The sequence below is a fragment of the Dermacentor variabilis genome, chromosome 10 (assembly GCF_050947875.1).
Source record: "Dermacentor variabilis isolate Ectoservices chromosome 10, ASM5094787v1, whole genome shotgun sequence".
NCBI classification, from domain to species: domain Eukaryota; kingdom Metazoa; phylum Arthropoda; class Arachnida; order Ixodida; family Ixodidae; genus Dermacentor; species Dermacentor variabilis.
The window spans coordinates 25,635,879-25,658,771 of record NC_134577.1 but is presented as its reverse complement, the minus strand read 5'-3'; the positions used below and the strand labels follow the sequence as shown (position 1 = coordinate 25,658,771).

Genomic DNA, 22,893 nt, shown 5'->3' with positions numbered 1-22,893 from the left:
AAGAAATCATTATATGCCTATTTAAATGGTGCGCCGACCTTGCCGACAAGAAACATCGGTGGCGGCGCGCCGACGTCTCGGCTCATACCTCTACCAATGCCTCTACTTCTCCGATTCCGCTCGTTTGATAGTTGGTTCTTTATTCTACGGCAGAGCTTTGCCAACTCCACAGGCGTGGAAAGCGGAAGGCGATAATAAATTTCTCTCCTCTGACGTCACGGAGAGCAAACGACGAGCGCCCGCGTCAGGCGAGAGACTTCGCGCCAGGGTCTCGTCGTAGCGCTGCGAGCAGTAGCGAGCAGCGGTCTCTTCGGACAACTGTATCGGTGAATGCCGCTCGTATCGGCGACGGCACGGAGCGACGGGTGTCGGTGCGCGTTCCTAGTTTCGCAATGGACAAGAGCCCGCATCTAGAGTGGCCCTATAGCTGATCGAGGTAAATTTCCCTCCATTTCAGTTACATAAACCCATAGTGTATGCTCGCCACCTGAAAGTTAACGGCGACTTGGACGAGCCTTTCTAGATTGCGGACGTGGGAGCTGATCCTTGCACTTCGAGCACTCTTTAGCGTCGCAGTGACCGCCAACTGCTCAGTCAATTTGCGCTTCGCCGGCGTAATGAGGGTACACCTTGTGCGCGTGCTTTGCAACTACTGTACTCGTGCAGATGAGAACGAGCCTGCGAAACCACCGGACATCTATACAGGGTTCAGCAAGCGGGTGCAGCATTGCAAGCATATGAGGGCGTGTCTCACGCGCTGTGTCACAGTGAAGTACTTCTACAGCGAAGCTGTATGGTGGCTCAGATCCGGGGTTTCGTGGCGTCTGCGAGCACAAATTGTCATCAGCAATGGCTCGAGCGTCGTCGTCGTCTTCTTCGTTGGCGCGCCTCGGGCAACCGCGCAAACACGCTAGTGCCAGTTCTCGCGCGTTCATTTTCGTCTTCTTCCACAGCTGACTCCGTTGTGCAAAACGCTATCATCATCAGCAATGGCTCGAGCATTTTGTCCTTTACAGCCTCGATATGCCTCTTTGAGTCGAATCACGCCGTGTTTTCTAATTCAGCCACGTGAGCCTAATCAGACACACCGTAGCCGCCACGTGAGCCAATCAGAGCGGGCGAGATTACTAATTTGACAGCGTCCAGAATAGGTGGCCTCCAAAAGCTGACGTCTATGACGTACTTCCGGCTCTTGGTAATCGCTTCCGCCGCATGCAACCAGCAGAAGCACAGCCTTCGATATCTGTATTCGTTAGCAGAGGGGGGCCGTCGCTGGGGTGTGAATTTGGACACAACCTGTAAAACCCACGACCACAAAGGATGGAAAAGAAAACAAAATATGAGTGAGCGTTACATCACGTAGCCGGCCTTCGCTAGCCATCTCTCCGAGAAGCCACCCTCTTCGCCTTTTCTGTCTCGGAAAGTCGGCCGACCACGTGACATGGTGCTCGACCGACCCAGTGTGTCTGGTGCTTTTCCCAACCGGCCGATATGCCGGTTTTAACGTTATTTTAACGTTACCAGAGCTTCCAAAAATCGCCCGGGACACAGCAAAAGTACAGTTATCGAGCTGGAAGTTATCGAAGAGGTGCACATTACCTACAGGGGAAATCAATGTGCATAATTGAATAATTAGCGAAATTTCACTAATGGACGTTTAAACTAGTTACTTTAGCACACATCATCATCATCATCATCAGCCTAGTTACGCCCACTGCAGGGCAAAGGCCTCTCCCATACTTCTCCAACTACCCCGGTCATGTACTAATTGTGGCCATGTTGTCCCTGCAAACGTCTTAATGTCATCCGCCCACCTAACTTTCTGCCGCCCCCTGCTACGCATCCCTTCCCTTGGAATCCAGTCCGTAACCCTTAGTGACCATCGGTTATCTTCCCTCCTCATAACATGTCCGGCCCATGCCCATTTCTTTTTCTTGATTTCAACTAAGATGTCGTTTACCCGCGTTTGTTGCCTCACCCAATCTGCTCTTTTCTTATCCCTTAATGTCACACCCATCATTCTTCTTTCCATAGCTCGTTGCGTCGTCCTCAATTTCAGCAGAACCCTTTTCGTAAGTCTCCAGGTTTCTGCCCCATATGTGAGTACTGGTAACACACAGCTGTTATACACTTTCCTTTTGAGGGATAGTGGCATCCTGCTGTTCATGATTTGAGAATGCCTGCCAAACGCACCCCAGCCCATTCTTATTCTTCTGGTTATTTCAGTCTCATGATCCGGATCCGTGGTCACTACCTGCCCTAAGTAGATGTAGTCCCTTACCCCTTCCAGTGCTTCGCTACCTATCGTAAACTGCTGTTCTCTTCCGAGCCTGTTAAACATTACTTTAGTTTTCTGCAGATTAATTTTCAGACCCACCCTTCTGCTTTGCCTCTCCAGGTCAGTGAGCATGCATTGCAATTGGTCTCCTGAGTTACTAAGCAAGGCAATATCATCAGCGAATCGCAAGTTGCTAAGGTATTCTCCATCAACTTTTATCCCCAATTCTTCCCACTCCAGGCCTCTGAATACCTCCTGTAAGCATGCTGTGAATAGCATTGGAGATATCGTATCTCCCTGTCTGACGCCTTTCTTTATAGGGATTTTGTTGCTTTCTTTGTGGAGGACTACGGTGGCTGTGGAGCCGCTATAGATATCTTCCAGTATCTTTACATATGGCTCATCTACACCCTGATTCCGTAATGCCTCCATGACTGCTGACACATTGCCGTAAATGAGTGAAAGCAAGTGACTCCACGAGGCCCATCTGCTTGGAACGAGTTATGAAACTAGCACCAGCTTTGAAATAGTTGCAGCCAAACTTGCGGCATAAATACATTGTTCCACTTTAACATACAGCCTTGTTCTGCATTTAAACGCAAACATCATTGGAAAACGAGTGCATTCCGTCGCAAAATTTGGGAACGCATAATTTCGAAACCAGCGTCATCCTCAGAATTCCTTCCAAGTGGACATGAGTTTAGAAGTAACCGGCTACAATTCCTAAAATTGCAGTAAGTGTAATAAATTAAATGATTTAAAAGCTAAATACCAAAATTTGTTGTTTAGTCAAATATTCATTTTCATTCTTGCATATAATGTCCGCATCCGAGAGTAATCTATCTCTAGAAATATAATTGTGCAGCGTGCCACGAGCAATCTTCTTTTTAAATTCTGTTAACGATAAAATAAATCACACCGTATAGCGTGAGCGCTTCGTGTGCAGTTCATCTTGCTCATCTGTACATATACCGGATGATACAGCGCGCGCGCGCGTGTGTGTGCGTGTGTGCGTGTGCGTGTGTGTGCTTTAAGCAGACAGCACAATTCTAGTTCATGAGCTGGTCCGGTCTACTGCAAGCGGCCGACAGTACTTGCACGAAAAATTGAAATGCACAATCGACTAATTAACAATTCACTAATTACGTTTTTAACTAATCACCTTAGGGCCAACATTGCGATTTACAAATTCCAGCCGTGGAGTTCGCAAGGCTGTTCCACATGGAACCAATTTTCAGGATGACGTCAGTTTCGAGACAACAATTTTCGAACTTTGTGGAGAAATGCACTGGCGTTCCAGTTAATTTTGTGATTGAATGCATAAAACGACGTTTTGTTAAGAAATTAACTGTGACGCTCCCTTCTAGTTTTTTTCCTTCCTCCATGCTTCCCCAGGTACATGTATCGTGTGCACTTCTACGCTGAGCACCTCACACACCAGATACCGTTTTTGCAAACTGAATATTCCCCCATGCATTTCGTGTGTCGAGCCTTTCTTGTCGTGTCGTCTGCGCTGTTCACCCCCGCATCGTCTGTATAACTTATGTCCGGGCTCCGTTATCTTCACTTGGCGGCGTGCCCGAAGGCTTGCGCATTTGACGTCTGCTGGGCAACTTCCCGTATCCCGTCGGCACAGGATACGCGGAGAAGTAAGGGTCAACTGTTATCGGGCACACGTGAAACATTTCGAAATAAAAGAAAATAGTCAATACATCCACGCAATCGCGGTCACCTTGAAGACCAGCGAGGAATGCCAAGCCTAATCAAGCGTATGCAGCATACAACTTATCACACCGTCTGCTATCGAGACCGCAGCAGACGATCCCGCTGGAGCACCGGACGATGCGGTCATTGTATAAACCGCATAGCAGAAGGCGGTCAAAGCGCTCACGTGGTGCTCCCTACGAACAAGTAAATTATGTGAATGCGTTTGTCACTCTCGCGCTTAACCACTTCGTACATTCTTTGCCATCTTTGTCTCCCCTTGTAGCCGCCCCTTATTCTAGTAGAGACAGGCAGTATACTAGCGAGGGAGGAAGAGAGAAAGAGTTTCGTTATCATGTTCCAGGAATCAAAGTGCACGAGTGTGTTCCCAATCCGCCCCCGCCGTAATGCGGCCTTCGCAGTCTGGAATCAAGCCATGCAACTTCGATCAGCAGCAGGGAATCATGCGGAATAATAGCAATAATAATAGCAGGAATCATGCCTAAGTGTTAACTTGGACAGGCGAGGAGCATTGTGACTTGTTTTGCAACCACGTATACTACTACTACAACATGTGCACCACTACTGCACAATGTTTTACGAGCATCTTAACATTTGTTTGTTTGTTTAATAACTGCACGCAGATTGGAACGTATAATAGACTACATAAGAGCCGGCTATGCCAACACATAGTTGAGAAATGCGCACACACATGCCGCAAACACACAAACATACTAACTTCACGAAGTAATTCTAAACAACAGAAAAAACAAAGTCAGGGAAGCGACCTACATGTGCCCGCGTTTATTCCAGTGCTGTTTGCCCGTTGCTGTGGCTCTTTCAGAATTACTCTGCTTTAACGAAATACCGTTTAAAACGAATTCCGTTTATTTTTCAGATGATGCCGTTATAACGAGGGTTCGCGTGTACTCGAGTTATGTTTTTCTCTCATTTGGCTTCCCGTTTTTTCTTTGCCAGTGATAAGACATCTATTTAAAGAAAAATAGAAAACGTTTTTTTTTTCGTAGTTAGTGTGACAAGCGTTTTTTTTTTCTTGCTACCGCATTCTTTGTTGTTGCTTTAATTATATGTCTGATTTCTTTCTTTCCTCTTCGTCTTTCCTAACGAGTAATCGGCCTGCGTTGTCCTATTTCCGGTGGTATTCGCCAGCGTGCTCCCTCCCTATGCCCCTCTCTGTCCGTTGTATATGTGTCGTCAAATAGCATAATAATAATAATAATAATAATAATAATAATAATAATAATAATAATAATAATAATAATGCAGGAAATGTTTAGAATGAGCAAAATCAACGATTTCGTAGTGTTCCTTTCCTCTGCGGTCGTTTGAGGCTGGGAGTCCGAGATGTAAGATGCAGCGAAGTGTCGTGTCTTATAACGATGAATTGTGTGAAACGTTACCCGGACGGACGACGGGAAAACCTTGACGAAAGACTGTTTTAGGAAGAACCGCTGTTAGTTAACGAGATGAGAGAGTTCCTGGAGCCCGTTTGATTTTTCGGTCTGCCTGTTTTTGCAGCTTATCGTGCCTCGAGTGTTGTACGAAGGAGGTTTCCAAAGGATCGATCTGTGACGTCAGAACGCAGCCTTCAGCATCCGCGCGATGAGCGAAAACACTTCTCGACCACGGGCGCCGGCCTCGGCTGACCTGGCTTCGGAGTTGGCCAGCGTGTTCGAGTGTCCCGTGTGCCTCGATCCCGTCATGCCGCCCATCGCCCAATGCATGAACGGTCATCTGCTGTGCTTCCCGTGTCGCAACAAGATCACCAGTTGTCCTCTGTGCAGGGGGCAGATCAGTAAGTTGCCGATAAATAGGTTATTTCTGTAAGCACAAGATCCGTTTCTTTTAGTTTCTTCTTTTTTTTTTCTAGCGGAATTGTATTTGCCTACTCTTTGGATTCAGCCTGGAAGCAGCTGGATCGCTGTGTATCTGATGAAGATGTGCGGTGCTTAATGGCGCAAGGTCCAGCTAAGGCCAAAGAGCGCCGTTACATATGGCAATGACTATGGTTACATGACCATACTATATACTATGACATATGACATATACTATGACCGTTACATATGGCTAATGTCTATGTATTGGATGTGAAATGATCATATGAATTGCAAATGGTGGATGTCATGCGGCTGCAAAGAGGCCTAAAGATGGGTCGCTGTAAACAAAAATGTGTAAGCATCAAAGTAGTGACAATGTCTCATTATGTGAGCTATGAGCGTAAAAGTTTCCTTATGAAGAAGTGATATAATGCAATGTATATAAGCACTACTGCCTCCACAGGGCTCTTGAAGTTAAGGGGCTATGATGAGGCACGTGTTGTAAAAGCTCATGTCACTGCGGCTAATGCCTCGAAGGCAAGGCTGCGTTACGCGGGACCCGGCCAAATTATTTTGAAGATATCAACTTCATACAAAAACTGAAAACTCTTTTCAAGTTAAGAATTCCCAGTTTCGCCCGCAAGGCGAAGCATCGATTGCGATAGCAAATTAATGCACAGCTATACGAAATAAGGATACTACTTTTATCGGCCGTATAAACTTGGAAACATTCACTTACTAACCGAATTAACAAGCACGTGGTGTCAGCGCGCACGAGCGAACATGAACACATCACACTCGGTGAGCGCGTACACTCGCCGTCAAAACGCTGGGGTGAGCAACGCGGCAGCTGCAGCGAGCGAAGTGACCTTCGTGCTGTCTATATATGCCGCTTCAACGCAAGAGAGGCGAGCACACAGCGCGCACAAAGCTATGATCCGTCTGCAGATCATTTTCTAGATAGGCGCGCGCGACCGCACAAAGTACACACGTGTTGGCGAAGTCGATATGCGTGTCGACTCCCTCTCTCCCGCGCTGCCTCCCCGTTTCCTCTGTATATGTGGCGCACGAGATTGAGCCGCGATCATCAGTTTCCCTAGTGGCCGGTCGCGAAATGCGCAATTGATGCCAGAGAACAACGCCCCCCCCCCCCCTCCTACCTCCCTCCCTCCCATCCTCCCACGGCCTTTCATCGCAGTGCAAACTCCGATTTCGCCTTTCGCGCGCGCCAGATTGATCCGCGACCATCGGCTTCCCTCGCGTTGATGATGATGATGTATAGGGTTTTGTGGCGCAAGGGCCAGTCATGGCCAAAGAGCGCCAAGCAATGGTGTTATGTGCTCGGTGAGAAAAGTAACAACAATGGGTATGGTGGCTGTCTATGACGAGATAGTGTGGCTGTATAGAGGCATAAGACAAGAAGCAGGCTATAAACATGTTAACATAATGACAATGGCTTGTGAGGTGTGCTGTTAACCTAAAAGTTATACCATGAAGGTGTGAGGTACTAAAAATGCATATATGTCAGTAGCACTACTGCCTCAACAAGGTCCTTAACTGAAAGGGCCCGGAGGCAAGTGCTATACAAAGCGCTGCTTTCGCAGCAGGAGCCTCTGATTAGAGGCCGTGCTACGAAACTTGTGGGCCTAGTATTTGTAATGCGTCAACATCCTGTAAAAAGTTTAAAACTGTTTTTGGGTTAAAAAGCGGGTCGGCACCAAGGAACATACATGGGTGTAAAGGGATCTGCTGTCGGTACGCTAGAGGGAAGTGCTTTTTTCTTTGAGATTCCGCTTCCCGACACTCCAGCAGGACATGGAGGACGGTCAGTGTTTCGCCACATTTACAACAGGTTGGAGCTTCGCTACCGGTCAATAGATAAGAGTGTGTGCATAAGTATGGCCTATCCTAAGGCGACAGAAAATGACTTCAGTTCGCCGTGTTTTTGTTATTGGTGCGTAATTTCCTAAGTGTGGCTTAATTAAATGGAGTTTATTGGAAGTTTCAGTATCCCACATCTGTTGCCAGTGCTTTCTAAGTTTTTTGCGCAAAAATAGTTTTAGGTCTGAAGGTGTGATACCTATGGAAGGGTTGCCAGCTTTTTTTGTAATGGATGTGGCAATTTCATCAGCGAGCGTGTTGCCCTCGATGCCCCTGTGCCCAGGCACCCAACATACTATGACCTGTTTATTGCACGAATATAATTTGCACAGGAGTGAATATAGATTAATGAGTATGGGATTCTTGAGGTTCTTGAGAGATATCAGAGATTTTACGACAGATAGGGAGTCTGTATATACAATGGCTTTCTGTAGCTTTGTTTGCTTGATTTGTTGGACAGCAGACAGTATTGCGTAAGCCTCTGCAGTGAAGATGCTCGTTTCCGGGTGCATAACGTTGGATTCGGAGAACGATGGGCCTACAACTGCATAGGAAACGCCAGCGTACGACTTCGAAGCGTCAGTGTAAAATTCTGAGTAAGGGTACTTGTGCTGGAGTTCTAAGAAATGCATTCTTATGTGTGCCTCTGGAGCGTGTTTTGTAACCTCTACGAAGGACGTATCGCATTCTATGTGCTGCCACTGCCACGGCGGCAGTGGCTTTGCTGGGACTATAAGGTTTTGCTCAAGAGCCGGAACTTCCATTTCCTCAGAAAGTTTTCTAATGCGCAGAGAAAATGGTTCTCTAGCTGCAGGTCGATTATCAAACAGCGTTGCAGATGCGAGGTTGTTTATGGTTTCGTAACACGGATGATCGCGATTCGCGTTAACTTTCAGAAAGTAAAGAAAACTACAGTACGACCTCTGAAGATGAAGCGACCACTCATTGGCTTCAACGTAGAGATTCTCCACAGGACTCGTCCTGAAGGCACCGGTAGACAGGCGGATACCTAAGTGATGAATAGGGTCAAGAATCTTTAAGGTGCTTGGGGTGGCAGACTGGTAAACCACGGCCCCGTAGTCTAGGCGTGTACGTATAAGGCTTTTGTAGACATTCATGAGGCATTTCCTGTCACTGCCCCAAGTTGCATGCGACAAGATTTTTAGAATGTTCATTGTTTTTAGGCATTTGTGCTTAAGATATCTTAGGTGCGGAATGAAAGTTAATTTTTTATCCAGAATAATGCCCAGAAATTTGTGTTCTGTGTTCACAGGTATGCGCTGTCCATTTAAGTCTATATTGGGATCTGCGGTCAGTCCTCTCTTTCGTGTGAATAACACACATGAGCTTTTATTGGCATTGATTTTAAAGCCATTTTCTCTGGCCCATTTAGACACTTTGTTCAGTCCAATCTGGATGTGTCGTTCACAGATTGCGAGGTTACACGACTTGAAACCGATCTGTATATCATCTACATATAGGGAGTAGAACACGCCGGGTGGTATTGCTGAACGTAAGGAGTTCATTTTTATGATGAAAAGCGTACAGCTGAGTACGCCTCCCTGCGGCACCCCAGTTTCCTGTGTATATGGTCTGGATAGAGCATTCCCAACTCTAACGCGGAACGTGCGATTTGTTAAGTAGCTCTCTATTATGTTGAGCATATTCCCGCGGATACCAATTTCTGAAAGATCTCGTAATATTCCAAACCGCCACGTTGTATCATAAGCTTTTTCCATGTCGAGGAAGACAGACAGAAAAAACTGTGTATAAAAGCTTCGCGGATGTTTGCTTCTATGCGAACAAGGCTATCTGTTGTAGAACGGCCTTCTCTAAAGCCGCACTGATAAGGATCGAGCAGTTTGTTTTCTTCAAGGAAATGTAAGAGCCTGCGGTTTATCATTTTTTCATAAAATTTGCAAAGACAACTTGTTAAAGCAATGGGACGGTAACTTTCCACTGAGGATGCATCTTTACCTTGTTTTAGAATGGGTACTACGATGGCTTCTCTCCATGCCAGTGGAAGGAACCCAGTTGCCCAAATAGTGTTAAAGAGGGACAGCAGAGCCATTTGAGCGCTAGAGTCCAGATGCTTTATCATCTCATACATAATACGGTCGGCTCCGGGAGCAGAGCTTTGACAAGTGTTTAATGATGCTCTGAATTCCATAACACTGAAGGGACTGTTGTAAGGTTCGTTTTCTCGACACTTTCTATTGAACGGCTTGCTTTCTGCAGATTTTTTTAGTTTGTGGAAAAGCTCCGAATAATGTTCGGCGCTGGACACATGTTCGAAATGCTGTCCAAGGGCGTTAGCCTGGTCTTCAAGGTTATTGCCTTGGACATCGACCAAAGGCAGGAGGTAAGGTTGGTGGCCTACTAATTTTTTCAGCCGACTCCATACTTTTCCTTCTTGTTTGTAGGAGTTAATACCGGAGATGTATTTTTCCCAGCTTTCCCTTTTAGCCGTGCGCCGTGTTCGTCTTCCTTGGGATTTTATGTGTTTGAAGTTAACAAGGTTCTCAGTTGTTGGAGAGCGGCGCAGCATGTCCCAGGCCTTATTCTGTCTTTTCCGTGCATTCCTGCAATCCTCGTTCCACCAGGGCACTCGCCTTTTCTTCGGGGTCCCGTTTGTTTGTGGGATGCACTCCAATGCGGCGTCAATCATAAAAGCGGTAAAATAAGCAACAGCGTCGTTTATATTAAAATCGTTAAGAGTGTTTTGAGGCATATACGTAAGAGTTCTAAATTTTTCCCAGTCAGCAGATGCAATCTTCCATCGAGGGTCGTATGTGAGAGGATCATGTTCTTTTGTAGATTGGAGGATCACAGGAAAATGGTCACTGCCATAAGGGTTCTGAATAACTTTCCAATCTAAACGGGGCACTAAGGTGGGGGATACTATGCTTAAGTCTATGTAACTGTATGTGTTATGTGCAAGACTGTAAAATGTTGGTTGTTTCTTATTTAGCACGCAGGCGCCTGAAGAAAACAGGATTTGTTCTATTATTCGACCTCTGGCATCGCATCGGGAATCCCCCCAAAGAGTGTTGTGTGCATTGAAATCCCCAACCAGTATGTATGGATCTGGCAGGGCATCTATAATACCCTCGAGTTCTGTTCGATGGAGCCGAAAGTTAGGTGGTATGTAGATAGAACAAATGCTAATTAATTTTCCAAACAGTAAGGCCCGAACCGCAACTGCCTCAAGAGGTGTTTGAAGTTCCAGAGCACGGCATGCAACGGACTTATCAGCTATTATTGCTACACCACCGGAAGAGGTGTTGGCATCGTCACGGTCCTTGCGAAAGATGGCGAATTGCGTCAGAAAGCCTGACTGTGTTGGTTTTAGATGTGTTTCTTGTACACACAGCACCTTGGGATTATATTTATGTACGAGTTCTTTGACGTCGTCGAGGTTGTGGAGGAGACCTCTAACGTTCCAATGTAATATTGGTGTATCCATGTTGTTATTGATATGTGCTGTGTGTTTAGGAGAGAGAAGCTACTTTAGCCCACAGGGCTCTTTCCAGGCCCTGTGATGCGGGTTTTGTCCTTTTTGGCGCGCTCCTGAGAACTGCGCCGAGCCTTCGGCGTCTGGGACGCCGACGCACTTTGTGATGTATCCATCGCCTCCGCCGAGGCGTTGGATGTCCGCTCGCGGTGTCCGCTCGCGGGTGTTTCGGGCTTCTCTACGCGCGCAGAGGCCCTTAAAGAACTAGAGACAGCAGACCCTGAGGGCTGCTGGATCTTGCTGGGCGGCAGGCCAGCACTAGCTGGTCCCGCAGTGGGGGCAAGTGGCGATGCCGCCGGTCCACTCTGGGTGGTCCTAAGCGCCGCCGAATACCGTTGTGGCCGTGCCCCCAGCCGTGCCACTTCGGAAAATGTAGGTCCCTGTGCAATAGAAAGACGCTTGCGCGCTTCTTTGAATGAGATATTTTCTTTTACTTTAAGTGTTATGATTTCTTTTTCCTTCTTCCATGAAGGACAGGAGCGAGAATAGGCGGCGTGTTCACCGTCACAGTTTGCACAGTGAAGTGGGTCGTTGCAGTTGTCCGCAGGGTGGTCATGGGACGCGCACTTTGCACAGGTGGTACGGCCTCGGCAGCTCTGAGAGCCGTGGCCGAATCTTTGGCACTTGAAACATCGTCGTGGATTTGGTATGTACGGTCTGACAGTAATTTTCATATAGCCTGTTTCGATGCTTTCAGGGAGAGTGCTGGTACAAAAGGTAAGGATCAGGTGTTTTGTGAGTATTTCCTTGTCATCTCGGCGGATTTTGATTCGTTGCACATTAGTGACATGCTGCTCCTTCCAGCCCTCTAGGAGCTCTGCCTCAGTCAGATCTAGAAGGTCCTGCTCTGAAACTACACCTCTTGTGCTGTTGAGGGAACGGTGAGGGGTTATTGAAATTGGGGTTTCACCAAATGAAACAAGATTTGTCAATTTGTCGTGTTGTATTTTGTCACGAACTTCAAGGAGAAGGTCGCCACTGGCCATTTTAGTAATTTTGTATCCAGGGCCCAGTGTGTCTGTGAGGCACTTCGCAACAACAAATGGAGAAAGCGTTCTTACGGTCCTTTGGTTCGTTTCGGTATGGATCACGTGAAAATGTGGGAAAATATCTTTGCTCTTGGCGAAAAAGTTGAAGGGTTCATCGGTGCGGCCTCTTTTCAAAAGAGGTCGATCAGGTAGCTTGGGGAATGAGCTAAAAGCCATAGAAATTACTGAAATTTCGGCAGCTGTGCCAGCCACCCACCATGGAGCCCAACACGGGGACGTGACAAGATTCTGTATAAATGCAGCCTGCCAGCGCCAGCAGTACACAGCCACTATAACCTAATGCATATACCCAAGATTGGATACATTACACACGGTTAACCCTTGCCGCCAGGAAATACGGAAGCAAAGGAAGTGAAGAGAAGACAGGAAAGGTGCAAAAGTGGCGGAGAAAGACGAAGATTGGAGAGGAGGACAGGAAAAGGCGACTGCCGATTTCCCCCGGGTGGGTCAGTCCGGGGGTGCCGTCTACGTGAAGCCGAGGCCAAAGGGGTGTGTTGCCGCCGCCGAGGGGCCGTAAAGGTCCAAACACCCGGCATTGGCTCAACCCCCAGGATCCCCTTTTCCCCGGACACGGCTAAGCCGCGCACGGCTACACGCGGGAAGGTCCAACCCTCGTGTGCTCGGGTACGTGGTGTCGCAACACACCAAACGCCTGCTGACGCAGACGCCCCTGCGGGGGGCTTCCCTCGCGTACTTTCACTCTCACATACAGCACACGACGCGCGGCGACAACGTTATTGCCCTTGGACGTAATACGGAACATCACGGCAACGGCGACGGCAAAAATGCGCTTGGAGCTTCTATATCATTGTTATCGTCGTCGTTTTGCCCGAAAGGCGAATCACCGATTGCGGTGGCAAACTATAGTGGATAGCTATACGAAGTAAGGATAGTAGTTTTATAGGCCGTATAAATTTGTAAACATCAGCTAACTAAACTTAAAAGCACGGTGCCACGCGCACACAGGTAAACATGAACACATCTCGCTCGATGACCACGGAAACTCCTGTCAAAACGCTAGAGTGAGGAATCACGGCAGCAGCAGGGAAAATAGCTCGCTTCAACGCGAACGAAACGTCGAAAGAGTAGTGCACATACGAAGTTACCGGCGTACGCGCTCGCTGCAAAACATAGCAGGTCGCTTTGAAGATGAGACCCGCGCGGGCGCGCACTTTGGCCACATCGCAGATGTCAGAAGAGTGTTCAGTTGAACTACACCGAGCACAAGTAGTTCACCGGTTTGCACCGATTTGCAACCCATGCCCGAAACGCTGACACTTAAAGCATGAACGTGAATTTGGGATGTATGGTCTGACACTAAGCCTACAGTAACCGGTTTCGACTGATTCAGGTAAGTTGCTGCTCTACGTTCTAGTCTGACGATCCTTCAAGTAGTTCGCTTTCACTGAGTTCGAGACGGTCATCTTCCGAAATAACACCGCGCAACGTGTTTTATCGACCTGTGTGTGCCCGCTGAAACAGAAGCGTGCCCAAAGGCTACAAGTTTCGCGAGTTTGTCATACTGCAGTTTGTCGCGAACTGCGAGAAGATCGCCGCTTCCAACCTTCGTTACTTTGTAGCCTGGGCTGATTAATATTTTCCTACATCCCAACTGTCTTAGTTTCGTTCTGACTGTGTACAACGTGGTACTTCGGAGAAGACTTTTTCGATTGCTTAAAAAACTGAATTGTTTCATGGGCGTGCCCCTTCTTCAGGAAGCTATCAGGCAGGGAGGAAAATTGCTTGCCATATAAACCTTGGAAAATTCGGCGGCTATAGCAGCCACCCAGCACCGAGCTCAACAAGGGGACGTTATAAGGTTGGAAAAATACCCGAAGATGCTATAGCCATGCATCGTCGCTATAACCTAGCATAAAATACCCAAGGTTGCGTAACTACACCAGTTTAACCCTTGCCGCCCAGAAATTCGAAAGTGAGAAGTGAAAAGAAAACCGGGAAGATGAAAAGGCAATACAGAAAGCAAAAGATTGAAAAGGAGGAGCGGAAAAGGCGACTACCGATTTCCTCCAGGTGGGTCAGTCTGGAGGCGTCGTCTATGTGAAGCAGAGGTCGAAGAGGTGTGTTGCCTCCGCCGAGGGGCCTTGAAGGTCCGAACACCCGGCATCGGCTCAAGCCCCAGGATGACCCTTTACCCAGTCCGGGCTAAGCGACGCACGGCCACATGCGGGAGGCTCCAACCCTCATGTGCTCGGGTCCGTGGTGGCGCAACACGCCAAACGCCTGATGACGTAGCCGCGCCTGCGAGGTCGTTTGGTATCTCGCAATATATATATATATATATATATATATATATATATATATATATATATATATATATATATATATATATATATATATATATTCATTCTCACATCGTCGCCGTGATGCCGTCGTAGCAGTTACATCGTCATCCGATTGTGTTCGTGCCATCGTCTTTCGTTCCAATAATCGTCATACAGTTGTCGCTAGTCAACAGGCGTATCGTCGCTGTCGTTTCGTTGTCGTTATACATTCGTCGTCCTGCCGTCACAGTTGTTCACTCGTCATTAATATAATAATAATAATATTTGGGGTTTTACGTGCCAAAACCACTTTCTGATTATGAGGCACGCCGTAGTGGAGGACTCCGGAAATTTTGACCACCTGGGGTTCTTTAACGTGCACCTAAATCTAAGCACACGGGTGTTTTCGCATTTCGCCCCCATCGAAATGCGGCCGCCGTAGCCGGGATTCGATCTTGCGACCTCGTGCTCAGCAGCCCAACACCATAGCCACTGAGCAACCACGGCGGGTCGGCATAATAAAGACCGGCAGAAGCGGTGAGCTCGCTACGACAAGTTATGCGCCGTCAATGCACTCGTCATTCTACCACAGTCATTCCGGTGCCGTCACGCCATCGTTGTGTCGTCGTTCGGTCGTCGTAATTCCAATTCCGTCACGCTGTCGTCATACTGTCATCGTCAATTGCAGACATGGCGCTTCAGCCATGACGGCGCGGTAACCATAATGATGGCTATACTGCACGTATTTACGTAAACTTCGCCCGCATGGCTTATAACGGCCGCCTGACATTGCAGGTTGTTCACTTGCAACAAAATATTGCTTTGTACATACAACAATTTGCAATAACTATTCGCGTTCCCAGGGTCTTATTGCCTCCTCCAAATAGAAAAGTATAGAATCGCTTTGAAATCATCATCATCAGCCTGGTTACGCCCACTGCAGGGCAAAGGCCTCTCCCATACTTCTCCAACAATCCCGGTCGTGTACTAATTGTGGCCATGCCGTGCCTGCAAACTTCTTAATCTCATCCGCCCACCTAATTTTCTGCCGCCCCCAGCTACGCTTCCCTTCCCTTGGGATACAGTCCGTAACCCTTAATGACCATCGGCTTTGAAATGTAACTCAATAAAGGCGATTAAGCGTAACAAACGAGGGTGCAAAAAGGACCGGAGCCACAAGCACGAATATCAGACGACATCTATATGCTATACCCACAATTGCCTCTGTAGCTGAATGATAGCAGTACCTGAGGTCCCTGGTAGTAATTTTAGTAGGGAACAGTATGGGTCCCTCCTCTAATTTAGGCGCCCTTGGTCCGAAAAACAATAAAGAAAGGCCTATTTCGCATGAGTCAACCTGCCCCGGAGAAACGGGAGGGGCGGCGTCAGCGGTGGTCGGCTTGCCCAGGCTGACCGCCTGATGTCACGCTCCATCTGCTATTATTTTCCTTTCCTCCTTGGCTCTCGCCGTCATCGTGAAGGAAGCATAGGCGTCCGTGACAAGCGCAGCATCAGCGTAGAAACAGTTCGTTGCACTCACAGTGTTGTAGTGCTTTGACATACGCATAGCGCGTTCGCTGCATTAACGTAACCTTGCAATCGCAAGCACCCCCCCCCCCCTCCAATGATATATGGGTGCAATATCTCGGCACTTTCCGGCACCTGGCACCACAAACCCGTACGTTGTTGAAACTACAAAGCGAAGGCGGTGATAAGGCAGATAGAGGCCTTGATTAAGTAAAACTTCTTCATCTAGTCTTGCATCATTCGAGATTCGATCCGAGCTAATTACACTAGGAGGAAACCGAACCAGAAAACAGCGCGGCATGCTGCGATATCTGGTGCACTGGTGCAGCGGTCCCGCGCTTGTGCCCGCCGCGGCCGACGTGTGGCCTCGCAAACACTCGGCCGCACAACCGAATCGGGTTGTCGTGGCCACCGTTCCACGTCGTCTCATGTTCTCAGCTCAAGAAAAACGTGATTGCTGTCGCAATTCCTCGCCGGCATGCGACGCCGGAATAACGCGCCCGAGGAGGAGGAGGAAATAACTCTATTGCGTGCCCTGCGAGTTGGTGGGGAGGGCCAAAGGCCGAGCCTAGATGACGGCCAGGAGTTCGTGGGTCCTGTCGGCACCCTCGGCCCGCTAGACGGCGCATAGTTGATCCTCGAGGCGGGATTTAGTAGCGGGATTTAAATCACAGCCGTGGCGGCCACATTTAGATGGGGGCGAAATGCGAAAATGCTTAGATTTAGGTGCACGTCAAAGAATCCCAGTAGGTCCAAATTTCCGGAGTGTCCCGCTGCGGCGTGCCTCATAATCAGATCGTGTGGTTTTGACATGTAAAACCCCGTAACTTCATTTTTAGTAAAATATTCGTTCGAGCTGTCCTTGCTCTCGTCAGAACAGCCCACTGTCCTTGCGCAGGCAGCGTCCGAGCGTGGGCCATGGAGAAAGTGGCTGACAAGCTTCCCTACCCGTGCAAGTACTCGGATCATGGCTGTACCGCTCAGCCAATCCTGCTTGAGAAACATGATCATGAGAAGACGTGCGATTACAGGTCAGTTTTGTTTATTGCTATGGTCCATCTGTTCCGCGTTGGTCAATTATTTCGCACGTCTGGCTCGGCGACTTTGTATTTCTTTATAGCCTTAGCAGCATTAGCAGTGCCAAAGTGGAAAAAGTACGCATGTGACGTGTGCGGAAGTCGGTCACGTGGTAGAATAGTGAGGGAATGGGAGAGCTAAGGCCGTGTGTGTGTTTGTGTGTGTGTGTTTTGCACTCCGCTCCTTGAAAAGGCAGGACGCCTGTCGAGTAAGCTCCTGAACAACGCTTTGCAATGTGCTGAACGTACTGTTAATCATGGATCCGGAACCTCAAAGAGGTGCTACGTAACGCCAACACACTTACCTCGCACTTATTTATTTATTTTTTTATGTGCCAGACACCTTGACGCGTCGGGCGCCGAGTCACGTGGGTGGTGGTGGTGGTAACAACTTTATTGTCACGTGGAACCTTGCGAGAATGGTCGCATCCCCGACAGTGACAACATGATGGCTAGAGTAGCGACAGCTTCTACTCGACGAGACAGCCGACAGGCCGACGATGACACGCCAACTTGCCGAGATGTAGACAAAGAATAATCATACGTTCGCTTTGTGTACGTATTGGGCGTACACGAAAAAAAAAAGGGGGGGGGGAATCACCCTCCTGACGCCCTTTTTTCTTTAAGCAAATGTTAGTGTCGCTTGTGCGTGTCGGCGTCGCGTGATCTTTGCAGTAATAACGCGAACGTCAGTGGCACCATGTAGTGAAGGCACCTGAACTTGCCATCCCAAGTCATCTCAGTCGCAATGTTGCGCGAACAGTTTTGAGCTTCCTCTCTTTCTTTTTCCTCTATGTTGTTAACAGGCCCTGTCCCTGCTTATTCACGGCGAAGGAGTGCAAATGGACTGGCACTCCAAAAGATATGATGCCGCACATCCGTGATGCCCACAAGAACTTATCCATAGTCCGTGGTGAGTCTGGAAGTTACATGCTCTGTGGGGCACAAACCAAAAGATTTCTTTTCCTTCTTGAGTTGTTCGGGTAATAACACTTCATCATCATCATCATCATCATCATCATCAGCCTGGTTACGCCCACTGCAGGGCAAAGGCCTCTCCCATACTTCTCCAACAAACCCGGTCTTGTACTAATTGTGGCCATGCCGTCCCTGCAAACTTCTTAATCTCATCCGCCCACCTGACTTTCTGCCGCCCCCTGCTACGCTTCCCTTCCCTTGGGATCCAGTCCGTAACCCTTAATGACCATCGGTTATCTTCCCTCCTCATTACATGTCCTGCCCATGCCCATTTCTTTTTCTTGATTTCAACTAAGATGTCATTAACTCGCGTTTGTTCCCTCACCCAATCTGCTCTTTTCTTATCCCTTAACGTTACACCTATCATTCTTCTTTCCATAGCTCGTTGTGTCGTCCTCAATTTGAGTAGAACCCTTTTCGTAAGCCTCCAGGTTTCTGCCCCGTAGGTGAGTACTGGTAAGACACAGCTATTATATACTTTTCTCTTGAGGGATAACGGCAACCTGCTGTTCATGATTTGGGAATGCCTGCCAAACGCACTCCAGCCCATTCTTATTCTTCTGATTATTTCCGTCTCATGATCCGGATCCGCCGCCACTACCTGCCCTAAGTAGATGTATTCCCTTACGAATTCCAGTGCCTCGCTGCCTATTGTAAATTGCTGTTCTCTCCCGAGACTGTTAAGCATTACTTTAGTTTTCTGCATATTAATTTTTAGACCCACTCTTCTGCTTTGCCTCTGCAGGTCAGTGAGCATGCATTGCAATTGGTCCCCTGAGTTACTAAGCAAGGCAATATCATCAGCGAATCGCAAGTTACTAAGGTATTCTCCATTAACTTTTATCCCAAATTCTTCCCAATCCAGGTCTCTGAATACCTCCTGTAAACACGCTGTGAATAGCATTGGAGATATCGTATCTCCCTGCCTGACGCCTTTCTTTATTGGGATTTTGTTGCTTGCTTTATGGAGGACTACGGTGGCTGTGGAGCCGCTATAGATATCTTCCAGTATTTTTACATACGGCTCATCTACACCCTGATTCCGTAATGCCTCCATGACTGCTGAGGTTTCGACTGAATCAAACGCTTTCTCGTAATCAATGAAAGCTATATACAACGGTTGCTTATATTCTGCACATTTCTCTATCACTTGATTGATAGTGTGAATATGGTCTATTGTTGAGTAGCCTTTACGGAATCCTGCCTGGTCCTTTGGTTGACAGAAATCTAAGGTGTTCCTGATTCTATTTGCAATTACCTTAGTAAATACTTTGTAGGCAACGGACAGTAAGCTGATCGGTCTATAATTTTTCAAGTCTTTGGCGTCCCCTTTCTTATGGATTAGGATTATGTTAGCGTTCTTCCAAGATTCCGGTACGCTCGAGGTCATGAGGCATTGCGTATACAGGGTGGCCAGTTTCTCTAGAACAATCTGTCCACCATCCTTCAACAAATCTGCTGTTACCTGATCCTCCCCAGGTGCCTTCCCCCTTTGCATATCTCCTAAGGCTTTCTTTACTTCTTCCGGCGTTACCTTCGGGATTTCGAATTCCTCTAGACTATTTTCTCTTCCATTATCGCCGTGGGTGCCACTGGTACTGTATAAATCTCTATAGAACTCCTCAGCCACTTGAACTATCTCATCCATATTAGTAATGATATTGCCGGCTTTGTCTCTTAACGCATACATCTGATTCTTGCCAATTCCTAGTTTCTTCTTTAGTGTTTGTAGGCTTCCTCCGCTCCTGAGAGCATGTTCAATTCTATCCATATTATACTTCCTTATGTCAGCTGTCTTACGCTTGTTGATTAACTTTGAAAGTTCTGCCAGTTCAGAATACAATAAACAACAATAACACTTCAGAATACAATAAAAGGATTCGGGGGGGGGGGGGAAATATGATGTTCACAACATGACGTCCATGACGTGTTTCAGCCGCTTCCAGGGCATAAAAGCGTGGCCTTCGAGATCGGCTTCTATTATATATACTTCGAGGGAGCTGTTGCCGAGTGTGCGATTTGAACACCACCTATATCGAATTAAATGATATTATGCCATGTAGACGCTTCATACAAAAGATAAAAGAGAGAAATGAGCTGGCCATATTGTTCCGCGAATAGACAGAGAGCATAAAGGCCATACTAAATCTATATACGCTCAAATCTGGACCTCGTGAATGATCGGCATATGAAAGCAAAATGGTAGAGAGCCCAATATTCGGCCAAATAACTACGCTATATGAAAGGTAGCCGTCTTTAGAGGCAAGTCGACGAAAGCTCAGAGATTCCCACTAAAATTGCTATAGGGAACTTGGGCGAGGCGATCGTTTGGCTGCCACGGGATCGACTTGTACAGTGCACGGGTGTGTATTCGTTCTTGTAGCTTAAGACGTTCTTTGAGGCGTCATTTCCAAGCAGTCGTTGCTCTGTAAACAGCGCGAGCCAATACATCTCTGCGCACATGCATTTTCACTGGGAGTATTTGCATTTATAACGCATCATGTTGTTGAAAATCATCAATTTACAAAGTCGTAAAACATTTGAAGCGAAAAGTTCAAAGTTCAGGCAAGTTCATAATTCTCCTGCTACAGCTGACCCGCCATATTTGAAGCTCCCGCAAAGAGTAGCGCCATAGTTTCCTCTGGTAATGTTTTGCAGGAAAATCTACCGACTAAAAGTTTTACTTTGGGCTCACTTATCAAAACCACTCATGCGTTTTCGCATGACATCTTACGTGTCTCTCAATTTCTTACGCATGTGGGCCTAGCAGGGGTCGCCATAAATTAACTTCTGGGATCTTACGTGCCAAAACAACGATATCATTACGGGGCACGCCGTAGTGGCGAACTCCGGATTAATTTCGACTTCCTGGGGTTCTTTAACGTGCACCCGATCCACGGTTCACAGGATTTATTTATTTATTTATTTCCACCCCATCGAACTGCGGCAGCCGTGGCCGGGACCTGATGCCGCGACCTCGTGCTTAGCAGCGCCACCAAGCGACCACGGCGGGACCATGTGCCATGACGTCGCGATGCAGAAAGTGGTCACGTGGGAGCACAGCATCGTGATTTTTTCCGCGCTCGCTCCTGCTGACTCGGTCGTCATCTATGCCGCTGCAAGTTTTCTCAGTTTCGGTATAAAAACGTTCATTTTGGAAGTCTTTTCACGGCGCGTCTACTCTTACATCATAAATACGTTGCACGGTGGCCGGCTCTATACCCGCACTATGCGAAACTGCAGGCTTCTTTTATTAACGCCGTTCCGAAATTCCGCTGCAGTTGACCTTAAAAAAAATGCACTTCGCAGGCGAGAAGGCGGAGTTCGTCGTCCACGATGGACAGATACCGTGGAGCTACGAGCAGAGGACGGTTCAGTCGTGCTTCGGGCAGCACTTCGCCACCGTCCTCGCGATGCAGCACGTCGGCGGTTTCAAGCTGCTCCACGCGCTGGTGCTGATCGTGAACACGCCGCAGGAGGCCCGGAACTTCACCTACCAGCTGGAGGTGAGGGAAGGCGACCGCACCCTCACGTGGACGTCCAGGCCTACTTCCGTCCTGGAAGGTGTCGAGGCCGCCATGGAGCGAGGAGACGGCCTCGCCTTCGACGCGCGCAACTTCGCCGTCAAGCTGAGCGTCGAGGTCACCGTCAAGCGTCGTCACTCGTCGTCCGGGAAGCGAGAAGAGGACGGCGACACCAGGGACAGCTACTTTCGGATGTTCGGGCCCCCGGGAAAGGGGTCCGGTGACGTCCGGGACGGAGAACGCAAGCCAACCGCCGGTAATAAAGCGGAAGACGACGACGACGACGACTTGCGGGACAGCTATTTTAGGATGTTCAAGCCTCGGTCCAAACAGTATCCCTGACACGTGCGCTAAATTTTAGCGCGTGCCAACGTTACGGGCTCGATGACCAGAGTTTTGGAGCGAACAACTTCTTCGACTTTTATTTTGACGCTCACCTCCCGACTTTTGTTCGAGCGGAATGTGGGTTCAAGCTAGTAGGTCGATCATTGATAAAATGAATGTGACCCCTGACTCGTTGTCACTCGATTTCCGGAGCAAGTTATTTGTATATATATATATATATATATATATATATATATATATATATATATATATATATATATATATATATATATATATATATATATATATATAATTTTCGCATCGAAATTTTTTGTGTCTGCACGGGCTGACATACGGCATATTACGGATAAATGAGTACTGGCCCTCTTTGTAAAGAGGCTAAGTCGCCCCAAAAATATTTTGCCTGTAATTAACGGTTTCGTAGTCTGTGGGCTGGTCCTTACGCATCCCGGCACTTCTACACATGCTGCTTCGTTTTCCTTTTAACGCGACAGCGTTAAGGAGCTCGTGTCGCAGAAAAGCCGGTGTCGTCGGCGTTGGCCGTAAGCGATAAATGGCGGAAGGCAATTCATAAATAAAAACAACTTGCAAGATGGGCTGGGTGGGAATTGAGTCAAGGTCTCTGGAGTGTGAGACGGAGACGCTACCACTCAGCCATGAGTTTTTTTTTTTATTATTATTACCGGCTTGGCAAAAGAAAGTACAATGAAAATATTACATGGCCATAAAGAACAACAAGTCAATGCCGGACCAGTGTGTTGTGATAAGAACGATGTAGGCTAGTCACTTTGTCCAAAGCACTTAGCCAATCAGGAGGATCACTCTGTGCACAGAAAAATTCGCGTATATATAGCACACTTTCAATGAAGTATTCACGTGCTGGGGCCTGAACAATGC

At 47.7% G+C, this 22,893-nt stretch overlaps 1 protein-coding gene across 1 annotated transcript; it reads left to right on the top strand.

The window, feature by feature from the left end:
- The first annotated feature begins 271 nt into the window (after window positions 1–271).
- Window positions 272–22,164, top strand: LOC142560190 (E3 ubiquitin-protein ligase SIAH1-like). The gene is made up of 5 exons (XM_075672100.1): window positions 272–436; window positions 5,522–5,798; window positions 16,972–17,104; window positions 17,956–18,062; window positions 21,437–22,164. Exons 2-5 carry the CDS (start codon window positions 5,606–5,608, stop codon window positions 21,991–21,993), a joined length of 990 nt encoding a protein of 329 aa, XP_075528215.1. The 5' UTR covers window positions 272–436; window positions 5,522–5,605; the 3' UTR covers window positions 21,994–22,164.
- Window positions 22,165–22,893: the final 729 nt, after the last annotated feature.